The sequence below is a fragment of the Haliotis cracherodii genome, unplaced genomic scaffold (assembly GCF_022045235.1).
Source record: "Haliotis cracherodii isolate W230 unplaced genomic scaffold, xgHalCrac1.p SCAF_2, whole genome shotgun sequence".
NCBI classification, from domain to species: domain Eukaryota; kingdom Metazoa; phylum Mollusca; class Gastropoda; order Lepetellida; family Haliotidae; genus Haliotis; species Haliotis cracherodii.
In genome coordinates this window covers 8,635,726-8,649,421 of record NW_027266275.1, presented here as the reverse complement: position 1 = coordinate 8,649,421, position 13,696 = coordinate 8,635,726, and the positions used below count along the sequence as shown (strand labels likewise).

The following is a 13,696-nucleotide window of genomic DNA, read 5'->3' as shown; positions in this document are numbered from 1 at the left end:
TATTAAGCACAAGTTAAAACGTGACGAACCCGAATTATGATGTATATATATATATAAAAATGAATTGTACACACATGTTCATGGCCCTATCGTCACCCCGTACATGTTTCCATTACCAATAAGAAGGCTCGTCTACCATCCATGGCCGCCAAGAGTAGTTGGTTGTTGGTTGGTTTCTTGTTCAACGCCGCACTCAGCAATATTTCAGCTATTTGACGGAGGTCAGTAAATAATCGAGTCTGGACCAGACAATCCAGTCAGTAATATCTTGGACATCGATCCACGCATTTGGAATCGATGACATGCATCAACCAAGTCAGCGAGTCTGACCACCCGATCCCGTTAGTCGCCTCTTCCGACAAGTATAGCCGCCTTTTACAGCAGAAATGGGTCTTCTCGGGTCGCCGCCAAGAGTAGAATCTATCTGAAAGACAAAGCAGGCTTGACAACGGTATACGGATCTATACCGAAACGTCGCCTTTCCAGTAATTGAAGAAGTTGTTATCCATAAATTGTGTCTACTTTGTCATCCGTCAACTTCAAAGTAATGCCTATGAAACAAATGATCTGAGTGTACGTGAGGATTGGGATACTTTGATGAATACAATCCATATAGTCCAGGCAAAATAAGGTTTCACTTGGAACAAATTGCAACAGAACTTATTTTACCACAGTGCAAGGTCCCGAAAACAACATACTAAAAGTCCCAAGCAATCCCTGTTTGGGAAATATGTCTAACTTGCATAATCCAATATGGCCACCAATTATCAATAAAACTTCCATATGTCAGATGAGGGTCAATGCTTTGATGAACAAAAACATGTGTTGTCTTGCGAAATAACCATATTATGTTTCTAAAAAGATATTCACAACAACTGAACGTTTTCGACAATTGACAAATCTGCAAAAATTCAAGATGGCCGCCAATTTAAAGATGGCCGCCAAGTTTCCTAAATGTGTGTTTACACTGTTGATTCGTTTATCTCTAAAACAGTGTGCTAGGGCTTACATGCATATAACTTGGCACACTAACTCACTGAAGTATAGTTAACACTTTTAGTTAAGAAATTCCGTCACCAGAGCCCCCTGATGGCCCAACATTCCATGATGGCCGACAAGAGTTTGATGGCCAGACTTAGAATGTCAAGACACTGTTGGTCTCTGATGACATATTTGAGTGATTTGAACTTCTACATTGGGGTAAACAGACTCAAGGATGTATGTAGAATACTCAATCATTTGGATAAATCCAATATGACCATCAAATATCAATATTTATCTCTTAAATGAAATGTTTTGGCGAGTTTAGATATCAATGTTGATTGATATTGTCTGAATCTACTTATTAACATGACAATAAACGCGATAACAAGTTTCGTTTTCATTCATCAAAATACTTGTTGGAAACAAGTATGACCTATATGAGGTCCCCTCAGAATTTACCCCAAACCAGTTGTTTCACTAGAATCGATGAGTTATCTCTGTTGTAGTTCATTTGTCGAAATCCAATGCAGCCACCAAATACCAATATTTGAATATAAATCTGAAAACGTTTGATCCACGTACTGCTCTTTCCGTTTCATGATTGTGTGATTCATGAACATCATCAGCTTGTACAATGGCAACACTTAAATGAGACCATATTTCTGGTAAGTGCTTGTTCTTGTTTTACAAGGGGGCACGGGTGGCTCAGTCGTCTTAGGCGCCGCGATTCGCTGTGCAGAGTTGCGTCCTTTGGGCGTGCCAGAAACCTATGATTGTGGGTTCGAATCCCGGTTCGCCCCGATTATGTTTCTAGGTTTGTCAGCACCATACCCGTGCTCGTGGGTTTCACCGAAGTGGTAAACGTCTACTTTGGGCTTTCCTCCCACATTTAGCTGACATGCCGCGATATAACTGGAATAGTGTTTAAAGCGGCGTTAAACCCAACTCACTCACTCCCATTTGCAATTACAGCAGATGGTGTCCAGGACTGCTGAAAGTGTTGCAGGCTGCAGGCAACGTCCATCTATCCTGTGTCATCCCCACCCTGATGGATTCATATTGAATCCTTTCCACAATGGTAGTGGACATGGGGGGGCTGTGGCTACAGAGGTTGCAATGGCGACAGTGTTGGTGGCTTACATGTGGTAGGTTCTTTGTCACCTTCTCACAAAATCACTTGTGCCTTAAGCTATCCAGTCCTTCCTCCTAACATCACATAAAGGCGCAAGTTAATGTTCGCCTGTTTTGTATGTACAGAAGTGCACCCAGATCTATCCAGTTAGTCACCCAGACGTGCAATAAAGTGCTGTTTGTTTTTTGCGATGTTCATGAATGCTTCCTTCTTCGATCGAATGACCATTTCCTGTGAAATAAACTGTCATTCCACTACAGTACTGTTCTTACTTGAACTACCAGCACTGTTCAAGTAAGAACCCTATAGTCACCCGCCAGCATTGTTTGAATTATCTGCAGGCCAGGAAGGCAACCTTTGCTGATGCTATCTGGAAAACCCTCCAAGTTAAACAACAAGAACCTGGAAATGTCCAGTACATTCTTGATGGTAGTGCTATACTTCATGGGCTACCCCGACCAAGAGATTCTACGTTATATCGCGTATTTGAACTGCAGTGTATATACCATCTACATGTTGTGCAGAAATATTGCTGCTAACATTGTCTTGTATGGCCAATGGCTTCATGGCACACATGAGAAGAACAGGTGCCTGTTCTAGTAAGACAGATTATTTCACGGGGGAAATGGTCATTCGATCGTAGAAAGGAGGAATTCTTGAACAAAGCAAAAATCAAACAGCGTTTTATTGCCTATTTGGGTGACAAACTGGAGAAGCTGTCAAAACAAGACGATGTCACATCTGCAAGAAAAACAGACACAGATTTGCTTATCCTCCTTCCTCATCATGTTGAAAAGGAAGCACATAACGTTTCTGGCACCAGAACCCAAGCAAGCTTCAAGAAGGAACAGGATTTCATGCATGATCAATCAAAGCGGCTGCTGGGCAGTGATGTATGTGAGCATGTGCTCTTTTTACATGCAATTCTTGGCACCACTTCTCGACTGTGTGGCTTGGGAAAGGGTCTAGCAGTGAAGAAAATCATGAATGATGCCTTGTTCTGCCATCAGGCTAAACATTTCAGCCAAACAGGGAAACTGGGGATGAAAAAGTCATCACCGAAGCAGGTGAACATATGTCTTTATATGGCGGATATAAGGTGGAAGGACTGCATAGCTTATGATACAAGCAATTTTTGGGAGAAGGTGGCGAATAATTGATCACATGCAGAGCCATAAACTCTGCCAGCAACCTCTGCAGTCGCAAGATACCACAGCCCCCGTGTTAACTACCTGATAAAGGAGTGGAAAGGGTCCAATGTGAATCCATTTGAGCGGGGATGGCACAGGACACATGGACGTTGCGTATCAAAACAGACAGATCAGACTGCAGCACCTTCAGCGCTCCTTTATGTTATCTGCTGTAATTTCAAAGAAAGACTGTAACACGCGAAGATGCACTTGTCGGAAATATGGTCTCACTTGCAATGTTGTGTGCAGGGAATACCATGGTACAAGCTGTACCAATAAACAGTTACCAGACTTCTTGGGGGATGACAAACCTGTTGAGACTTTCGAGGTACATGTATATAATGACCCAGCAACGTCAAGCTGCAGCATTCACTGTGACATTTATTCCAATGTTCATCAAGTAATAATGTTCATGGATCACACAATCATGTGACGGAATGCGCAGTGGATATTAAGTTTCAGATTTATATTCAAATATTGGTATTTGGTGGTTATATTGAATTTCAGCAAATGAACTACAACAGAGATAACTCATCGACTTCTTGTGAAACAACTGGTTTGGGGTAAATTCTGAGAGGACCTCATATAGGTCATCCTTGTTTCCAACAAGTATTTACAGGAATGAAAACGAAACTTGTTATAGCCGTTATTGTCATGTTAATAAGTAGATTCAGACAATATCAATCAACATTGATATCTAAACTCGCCAAAACATGTCATTTAAGAGATAAATATTGATGTTTGGTGGTCATGTTGGATTTATTCAAATGATTGAGTATTCTACATACATCCTTGGGTCTGTTTACCCCAATGTAGAAGTTCAAATCATTCAAATATGTCATCAGAGACCAACAGTGTCTTGACATTCTATGTCTGGCCATGAAACTCTTGTCGGCCATCTTGGAATGTTGGGCCATCAGGGGGCTCTGGTGACGGAATTTCTTATCTAAAAGTGTTAACTATACTTCAGTGAGTTAGTGTGCCAAGTTATATGCATGTAAGCCCTAGCACACTGTTTTAGAGATAAACGATTCAACAGTGTAAACACACATTTAGGAAACTTGGCGGCCATCTTGATGTTTTGCAGATTTGTAAATAATCGAAAACGTTCAGGAGTTGTGAATATCTTTTTAGAAACATAACATGGATATTTCGCAAGACAACACATGTTTTTTTCATCAAAACATTGACCCTCATCTGACATATGGAAGATATATTGATAATTGGTGGCCATATTGGATTATGCAAATTAGACATATTTCCCAAACAGGGATTGCTTGGGAATTTTAATATGTTGTTTTCGGGACCTTGTAGAAATGCACTGTGGTAAAATAAATTCTGTTGCAATTTGTTCCAAGTTTAGTGAAAAAATGGCCTAGATTGCCTGGACTAATATGTATATGTTTCCATTACCAACAAGGAGGCTCGTCCCCCATCCAAGGCCGCCAAGAGTAGAAATGGTGCAAGCTAATCTAAATGCGCGTAAGGATTGGGATACTTTGGTGAATATAATCCATATCTATGTATTAATTATGGCAATATAAGATCATCTCAAAAGTTCGTTAAAAATTGTTAGATTTACTTCTCAACGTATATGCATTACATGATGTGCCGGGTAGAAATATACAGTATGATGGATTCAAATATACCATAGTAATCGTTCTTTACTGTGTGTGAACACATTCCAGGGCTACTTGGTATCTGTTCATCGGGTGAATACTTATCATTCTAACTATTAAAATCTAAACTCCAAGTATGAAATATTGTGTTCGCATTTTAGTGTATTTGCGACGTATTCTAGAACACACTTGTTTCGAATATACCAAGAAAACTAATGCCTCAGACTTGTTTCGAATAAACCATGAAAACTAATGCATCAGAATGACAACACAAATCTGTAACTATAAGATCAGGACAACATACATGTTGTACTGAAACATTAGATTTGGTTCAATGAACACGGTGTAAGAATCTACATCAAAACGTCACTATATGCAATAAACCAGAAGTTATTATCCATAAAGTTGTGCGTTTTTGTACTTTTTCACCAGCTTCTAGAATGCCAATCAAACAGTTACTTAATTCATTTTGTGAATCTTGAAGTGAGATTAAATGCTAAGGTGTTACGAATGCAAAATGATGGCCAGCGATACCTTCCTCCCACATTTCTTGCCAATGACTGACAAGAATTAAGTCATTTGTGTCTTCATCCTTTGAATTCCGAAAATCTTTGTTAACTTTTATCTGTTATATAGTTCCGGTCTAGATATATGAAGGCAACGCCAACGTCTCGAATATCTGCCGAAGCATACTCCATTGGTCGTTAATGGAATAATATGTATAATAATTGCAGTGGTGGAAATTATATAAATAGACCACAGTCTAATATCATGACGATAATCCCTATTTTGACTTGTATTATATGTTCCTGTACTTTTCTCAGTTGAACAATTGACTTGCCTTTGGACAGACAGACAGTTTATTCAGTAATTTATTCATCAATGCACATAGTACAATGCAGATTGCATATTAACATTTCTACATGATTATATTTCAAATCGATTCACACATTTCTCATTATAAAGACATATTTTTAAAATACAGCAACAGCATACATCATATACCGTATTTGGACCTGCGACATACATTTACATTAAAATTGTGCAAATATATTCTAACTTTACAATACGCTCAGATTAGGCTTTTTAAACAAAATAAATATCACTTTGCTGTAATCGCTAAGATAAAGTGATACAGAAATGCTCTGATGCCACTGCTGACAAAATATATCCTTTAGTATCTGCTTAAATGCATTTAAAATAACTGTGGATCTCCCGAGTATTGGGAAATCCATACATATGTAAAACCACTAAAAATAACAGATTTACATATGTAAAACCAATAAAAATAACAGATAACTCAATTATTAAACAATAATTACAAAGTACCTTTAACATTTTGTAACACTGATATGGGTATCTATCAGGCATCATTCTAAGTAACTTAATCCAATACTTTTTTACCTTTAACTGGCTGGATACAAACATATTACTACGGCATGTTTGACCAAGGAACATTTAAAATATGAAGTGTGAACTTTTTCAATTACAAAATACTCAGCACCTCATATTTCAGAGCCATACAAAAGTATAGGCAATATTTTGTCTACAAAAAATGTTTCATGCTGTGAAAAAAGACACACAACTATTTTTCCTGAATACATTATAAAGAGGCATAACGGCTCAACAACGAATTGTTCACATGCCATAGACCATGACAATCTTGAGGTGAGGTGAGGTCCAAGATTATTGCACTTATAAAGCGATGCGCATGCACGTGTGTGTGTGGCTGCTTGTACTAGTCGGGACCGATGCCCATTTATAGTGCTAGCTCACTGAGATACCATCTTTAACATGAATACCCCACTCAGACACAGTGATGATGTAAGTCATAGTCAAGTTGTTGTTTTTTGCAACATTCCTTTAAATCACCTTTAGCTTATATGTACTGCTCCAAACTTGAATCACACTTGCAGCTTCTAAATTTCTTTGTGACATAATACCACCCAGTCCATCATTCGTCTGCTAACAGGAGTTGTTCCAAAGTTGATATCATGTGTGATGCATTTTACATTTTAATATACAGTAGTTCTCTTTCAATTTCAACGGAATTGAAAAACGATGACCAGCTGCAATTTAGAAAAAAACACACACTTTAAATGTACTTGAACATACATTTTTGAACATAAGGGCAATCATTGTGTCAAATTCCTTAAAAAAAACACTCAAGAGATAAGTCAATATTTCGTACTTTCTTTAATAATGCAAACATGGCATTCGTTGCATTTAACATTTTTATTGCTGTTGTGAATACCCAAACAGGTTTCTCAGTAAGTTATGCTCTGTCTTTGTTGTGGAAATATAGAATACATGAACAAATAATTTATAAAATGTAACAACATCTGACATTAGACATTGTTCATATACATATTGGCAGAACACAGGTGACGACTGGAGTAGACCATTATTCTATAGGTAGGCTCGTTTTACCTTCTTCTATTTTTAGTAGTCATAATGGGAATACTCACAATGTGATTGACCGATACTCACCGCAAATCATCCTTCTAGCATGACTTGTTTCATTAACACTTTATATCATGTTTGCTATAAAACGAACAACCAACTCACCCTTCCTCTTTCAAGGCTAGTCAGTGTACTTGTCATATCATGTCTGATTTTATAACCCTACGATTTTTAACGCTATTGAATATACAAATATTTACAAATCCTCGAAGATCATCATATTATTTATTTCACTTCCATCATAAGCTCCATCAGTCAGTACAACTGCACTACACCTACTGAGGTACGCCTTCTCATGGGCGAGCATTAAGTACCCTTACAATACACTTCAATATTTACAGGTCTCGATGTACACAAAAGGTGAAAGATCTATATTTAATGGACAAAGACTACATTTTAAGCTAAGCCATCTATCTAGTTTGTCACCAATGCCTGGTGTACATGTACAGGCACTGTCAAACTGTAATAGGTATAACACTGTAAACATTGGGACGTTATGTCCGACACTGCTACAACGTACACCACACCTGCATGTTACGTAGGAGTCATGCCTCCAGCAGTGTTTATCGTGTTAATTTATTAATCTGTTCTAATCAACGTGAAGTGATTTCGTTCCTGTTTACGCTCGAGTTGTAGTATTGGGGAAGCGCTTGGTGTTTGACCCGGGTCAGATTTTGACCCTGGGCAGTGGACACTTGGCTACATTAGATGGAACAGTGTCTGTTGTCATTTCAGTCTGTCCATGACTTGCACTGGGCCATGTTCAACAGACAGAGAATGGTGAGTTTATTGCACAGTAAAGGTTATTGCTATGGGTTTACAAAAAATCGCCACATGGTCAAACTGTAGCGATATACATACATATATATTTATATATATATATATATATATATATATATATATATGTGTGTGTGTGTGTGTGTGTGTGTGTGTGTGTGTGTGTGTGTGTGTGTGTGTGTGTGTGTTTCCTTTTGTGTTAAATTGGCTCAGTGTGACACCACAAAATAACAATTAGTGTTTGTTTGAATGTTATATATGTGTTTTCTTTCAAATTTAGTCGCTTCATGAAAGTTCATTCAGTTGGGTTGACATTGAGATGGCGTCCATGATGTCGTCTGCTCGCCTGCATCTCGTCTGCCTGGCCGTCTGCGTCTTGTTGGGAGGATATGACGCATCTTCACGTGAGTACTGCCGAATGAAACCTTTCTCTAGCCTAACCGAGAACCATATCGCTGAATGACGTTTTGAAATAAAGATGAATGTTATTATACATATACTACACAAACAAAACGATACCAACATCCGCACGGTGATTTAGTTGACAAACGTTGATGATCCCTTTTGTGTACAGAAATTCCTCATGAACGTATATCAATACCATTACATATGTTCATGTAGGAGTGAGTTTGGTTTAAAGCCGCTTTTAGCAATATTCCAACAATACATGTATCACACTGGTGGACACCGGAAATGAGCATCACACATTGTACCCATCTGAGGAATGGAACCAAGGCCTTCGACGTGACGAGCGAACGCTTAAACCACAAGGCTAGCCAAACATCTTTTAGTACGCTATATGTTTAATTTTCAACATTCATATTAATTATATATATTAAAGTGGTATCTCTCTGAAGTTATAGTATTTTGATTACAATTATGCATTTCGCCGAGGACAATGCGTACAGTTGTTTAAGGCAGGACGTCTGACAGCTCAGATGTCGGTTTAGACAGAATATCGGTGTACACAGGTGTCGGTTAAGACAGAATATCAGTATACACAGATGTCGTAATATACAGGATGTCGCTCAACCGATATCGATGTTTTTACAACATGGCAGTCTTCTCATGTATATATGCACTTTTTGAAATACTGGGCGATAAACGTGTGACAATGACATCCCAAAATAAAATTGTATTGAAAGGCTGATTAAAGCTGTTGTGACAAGCTTAGATATACATTTATCTGTGAAATTCGTACCAAAAATGTGTACCATGTTCAGAGAAAACTGGACATTGTGTACACCAAAACTAATTGATTTGGCAACTATTTCTTATTAATGTATTACAATAATTGTTTTAGCTATGTTTCCTCAAACTTTGCAATGAAATGCTCCACTTTATATGCAAAGTAACTTGTTACATATTATACCAAAGGAGAACAGAGTGGTTTACATGCTTCGTGGACACCGTAACTTACGCTGATTAGCCAAAGGGTAAGAAATCATCTACCCTTCTGTTTAAGTTCTTCCGTAGTGAAACTGTTATTCAAAACCAAATATATGGCAAGAGTGACAAGGTGCATTTTACTTTACATATTTTGATGTAAGTGTGTAGGTTACATGGAACCGGGGCGGTCGGGTAGCCTAGTGGTTAAAGCGTTCGCTCGTCACGCCGAAGACCCGGGTTCGATTCACGACATGGGTACAATGTGTGAAGCCCATTTCTGGTGTTTCCCGCCGTGATATTGCTGGAATATTGCTAAAAGCGGCGTAAAACCATACTCACTCACTCACTACATGGAACCTATGGCCCAGTGTTGAAATACTCCACATATACCATTTGCATAAATCAATAGAACAAAGTTGTTAGATTATTACATGTTTTGGTCGTATTCGCTTAAAAAACATCATTAATCAAATTGTTACTTTCTTCGACAATGACTGTTTAAGCATGCTCACTGGCCATCGACACCGACATCGTGATTGCCGTTGCCGACCCCAAGACGACCATGTATCACAGCTCTGGAGGAATCGTCCCCTCCCCGGGGCTTGTCCACTTCCTCACAACTTTCGTCTCTCAGAACGACTTCAGTAAAGTACGAATGTCCATTGTCGCCTTCAGCAACACCGTCAGAGTCCTTGCGCCTTTCACCAGCAACCCAAACGACCTTCACCTAGCCATTCAGACTTGGAGACCGGAATTTAAGGGAGCAAGAAGCTTTCTTGCTCTGAGGTCCATCAGATCGTACTTCAAGACAAACGCTCGCCCGAACGCCGCCCGCATCGTCATTGTCGTCACCCCACAGCAATCCGAAAACTACTTCGCCACAGTGTCCGAGAGCCTGTTGTTGAGGGCAGATAACGTCGCTATCATTGGCGTCGGTTACAGCCACTACGTCCCCTCTCAAGAGTTGGTGGCGATGACCGGAAGTCATCACCGAGTCTTGATAACGGACAATCCTTACTACCTTGTCTACTATGTGAATCCAGTCAAGCAACTTATTTGTATATGTGAGTAAAACAGATTTATCATATCATCGGTAGAGATTCAGATAACAACCATTGCGCTGACTGCCGGTTTAGAATGAGTGAGTGAGTGAGTATGGTCTTACGCCGCTTTTAGCAATATTCCAGCAATATCATGGCGGGGGACACCAGAAATGGGCTTCACACATTGTACCCATGTCGGGAATCGAACCCCTGCCGGTTTAGAGTTAAGGTTAATCTATATATGAAAGTATACACCCATGTTTGATGGTGGCTTAACCGAATCAGAGTAGAAATGGTTATTTGATGGTGATGTATATACGTCACGGGTATCATAGGCGATACCACAGTACACGCATCGATCCGTGAAGATCCGGGTGGGAATACGTCTTCAGCAACCCATGGCAACCCATGCTTGTCGTAAGAGGCGCCTAACGGCATCTGGTGGTCAGGCTTGCTGACTTGGTTAATGCATGTCATCGTATCGCAGTTGCGTAGATCGATGCTCATGATGTCACTCACTGGACTGTCTGGTCCAGACTCGATTATTCACAGGACGCCGTCATATAGCTGGAATATTGGTGAGTGCCGCGTTAAACAACAAACAAACAAACAAACAAAGTATATGGATCATATTACTGAGTATCTCACAACAGGTTACGTGCATGTGACGACCTGTGAAGATCCGGGGTAGAATAGGTCTTCAGCAACCCATGCTTGCCGTAAAAGGCGACTATGCTTGTCGTAAAAGGAGTCTAACGACACCCCGTGGTCATGCTTGCTGACTTGGTTGAATCATGTCATCGATCCCAATTGCGTGGACCGATGCTCATGATATTAATCACTGGATTGCCTGGTCAAGACTCGATTATTTACAGGCCGCCGTCACATAGCTGGAATATTGCCGAGTGCTGCGTAAAACGACAAACCAACCAACCAACCTGCACATGACATCTCAAGGAACAAGGGGTAGCAATTTCGACGACTGTTTTCAAGTGAATACTTTTTTGCCCAGCAGTTTGTATGAGGACGTAATCAGTTATAATGATTTATCTTTTCTTTGACAGTGAGCCAGGTATTTCAGGACGCGTTGACTACAGGTAAGATTTTTAATGATACACCGCACTACACAAGACATGAACCGTATTAAGGGCGATTAACTGTACAGTGTAGCGGCATTTACAAGCCGTACAGTAGTATCACTGAAACAGTTTGGTTTCATCACTCGCGTGTTCATGTTTATTGTTTCAGCAGCCTATTTCTCTTTGTTACTTCCCTTTATGTGAACGTTCCGAGGTTGGACGATTCGATTTACATGGGAGGGGACTGAGGTTCGGTTCAGGGGTTTGGATTATTGAGTTGCATCGTGTTCGTGGGTATTTTTTTATGCCGTTTTAGCAATATTCCAGCAATATCACGGCGGGGGACTCCAGAAATGGGCTTCACAAATTGTACCCATGTCGGGAATCGAACCCGGGTCTTCGACGTGACGAGCGAACGCTTTAACGGCTAGGCTATCCGACCGCCCCAATCGTGTTCGTAGCCCACGTGGTGTAGGTATGGATTTAATGAGAACTTAAATTTAAATCCATATCATCCTTGAGGAGATCGTTTTTAACTCAGGCCCGCTATTTCATTTGTCTCCATTCTCTGATGGACATGCGGGGGCACGGATGGCCCAGTCGTCTAAGGCGCCGCGATTCTCTGTGCAGAGTTGCGTCCCTTGGCCACGCCAGAAACCTATGATTGTGGGTTCGAATCCCGGTCCGCTCCGATTATGTTTCAAGGTTTGTCAGCACCATACCCGTGCTCGTGGGTTTCACCGAAGTGGTAAACGTCTGAGACGTGCATTCCTCCCACATTAAGCTGACACGCCATGATATAACTCGAATACTGTTAAAAGCGGCGTTAAACCCAACTCCCTCACTCACTGATGGACACGCACAATCAGAACAATTAAGCTGTAGTTCTTTACTATGTGTTATGCGTGTCATGTATGTAACGCAAATTCCTACTTATCTTTAAGTTGCAACAACTACCTCTTCCGCGACTACCGGTATCACTGCTGCTATGACATCAACGACACAAACAGCTACGACGTCAACAACTACAACGACTGCTGCTGCGACTGTTGTGCTTGAGGAATTGGCTACACCTGTTATGGCAACGATGGGTGATGAGGAAACAACGACTGCAGCTGCGACTACGGACTTTGAGTCTACGGCTACATCGGCTATGACAACGATGGATGATGACCTAACGACTGCAGCTGCGACTACGGACTTTGAGTCTACGGCAACATCGGCTATGACAACGATGGATTATGACCCAACGACTGCTGCTGCTACGGTGCTCGAGGAATTGGCTACACCGGTTATGGCAACGATGGATGATGAGGAAACAACGACTGCAGCTGCGACTACGGACTTTGAGTCTACGGCTACATCGGCTATGACAACGATGGATGATGACCTAACGACTGCAGCTGCGACTACGGACTTTGAGTCTACGGCAACATCGGCTATGACAACGATGGATTATGACCCAACGACTGCTGCTGCTACGGTGCTCGAGGAATTGGCTACACCGGTTATGGCGACGATGGATGATGAGGAAACAACGACTGCAGCTGCGACTACTGACATTGAGTCTACGGCTACATTGGCTATGACAACGATGGATGATGACCCATTAACGACTTCAGCTGCTACTACGGGGTTTGAGTCTACGGCTACACCGGCTATGACAACGATGGATGATGAGGCAACGACCATGGACATATGAATCATACACGGGTCAACTAGTATTTTTACCTTATAATTACGTTGCGTTATAAGAAATATGTCTGTTATTCAAGATGCATTTTGTTTTTATATTGTCTAGACAACATTTGACTTTCAACAATATATCGATAGGTGTTAAACTCTAGCTTACTCCAGATAACAGCGTACTAGGCCAGTGCTTTCAATTTGCATATTTTTAAACATTTCAAGTTATATGTTCCTTGACATATTTAGACATTCATAAATGTGAATGTTTAATGCTATAGTGTGTGTGTGTGTGTGTGTGTGTGTGTAAGAGGAGTTATGTATGATGTCAAAC

General features: G+C 40.5%; 1 protein-coding gene across 1 annotated transcript; it reads left to right on the top strand.

The window, feature by feature from the left end:
* The first annotated feature begins 12,763 nt into the window (after positions 1-12,763).
* LOC139469618 (uncharacterized) lies at positions 12,764-13,378 on the top strand. Its single transcript, XM_071251838.1, has one exon. It carries the CDS (start codon positions 12,764-12,766, stop codon positions 13,376-13,378), a length of 615 nt encoding a protein of 204 aa, XP_071107939.1.
* Positions 13,379-13,696: the final 318 nt, after the last annotated feature.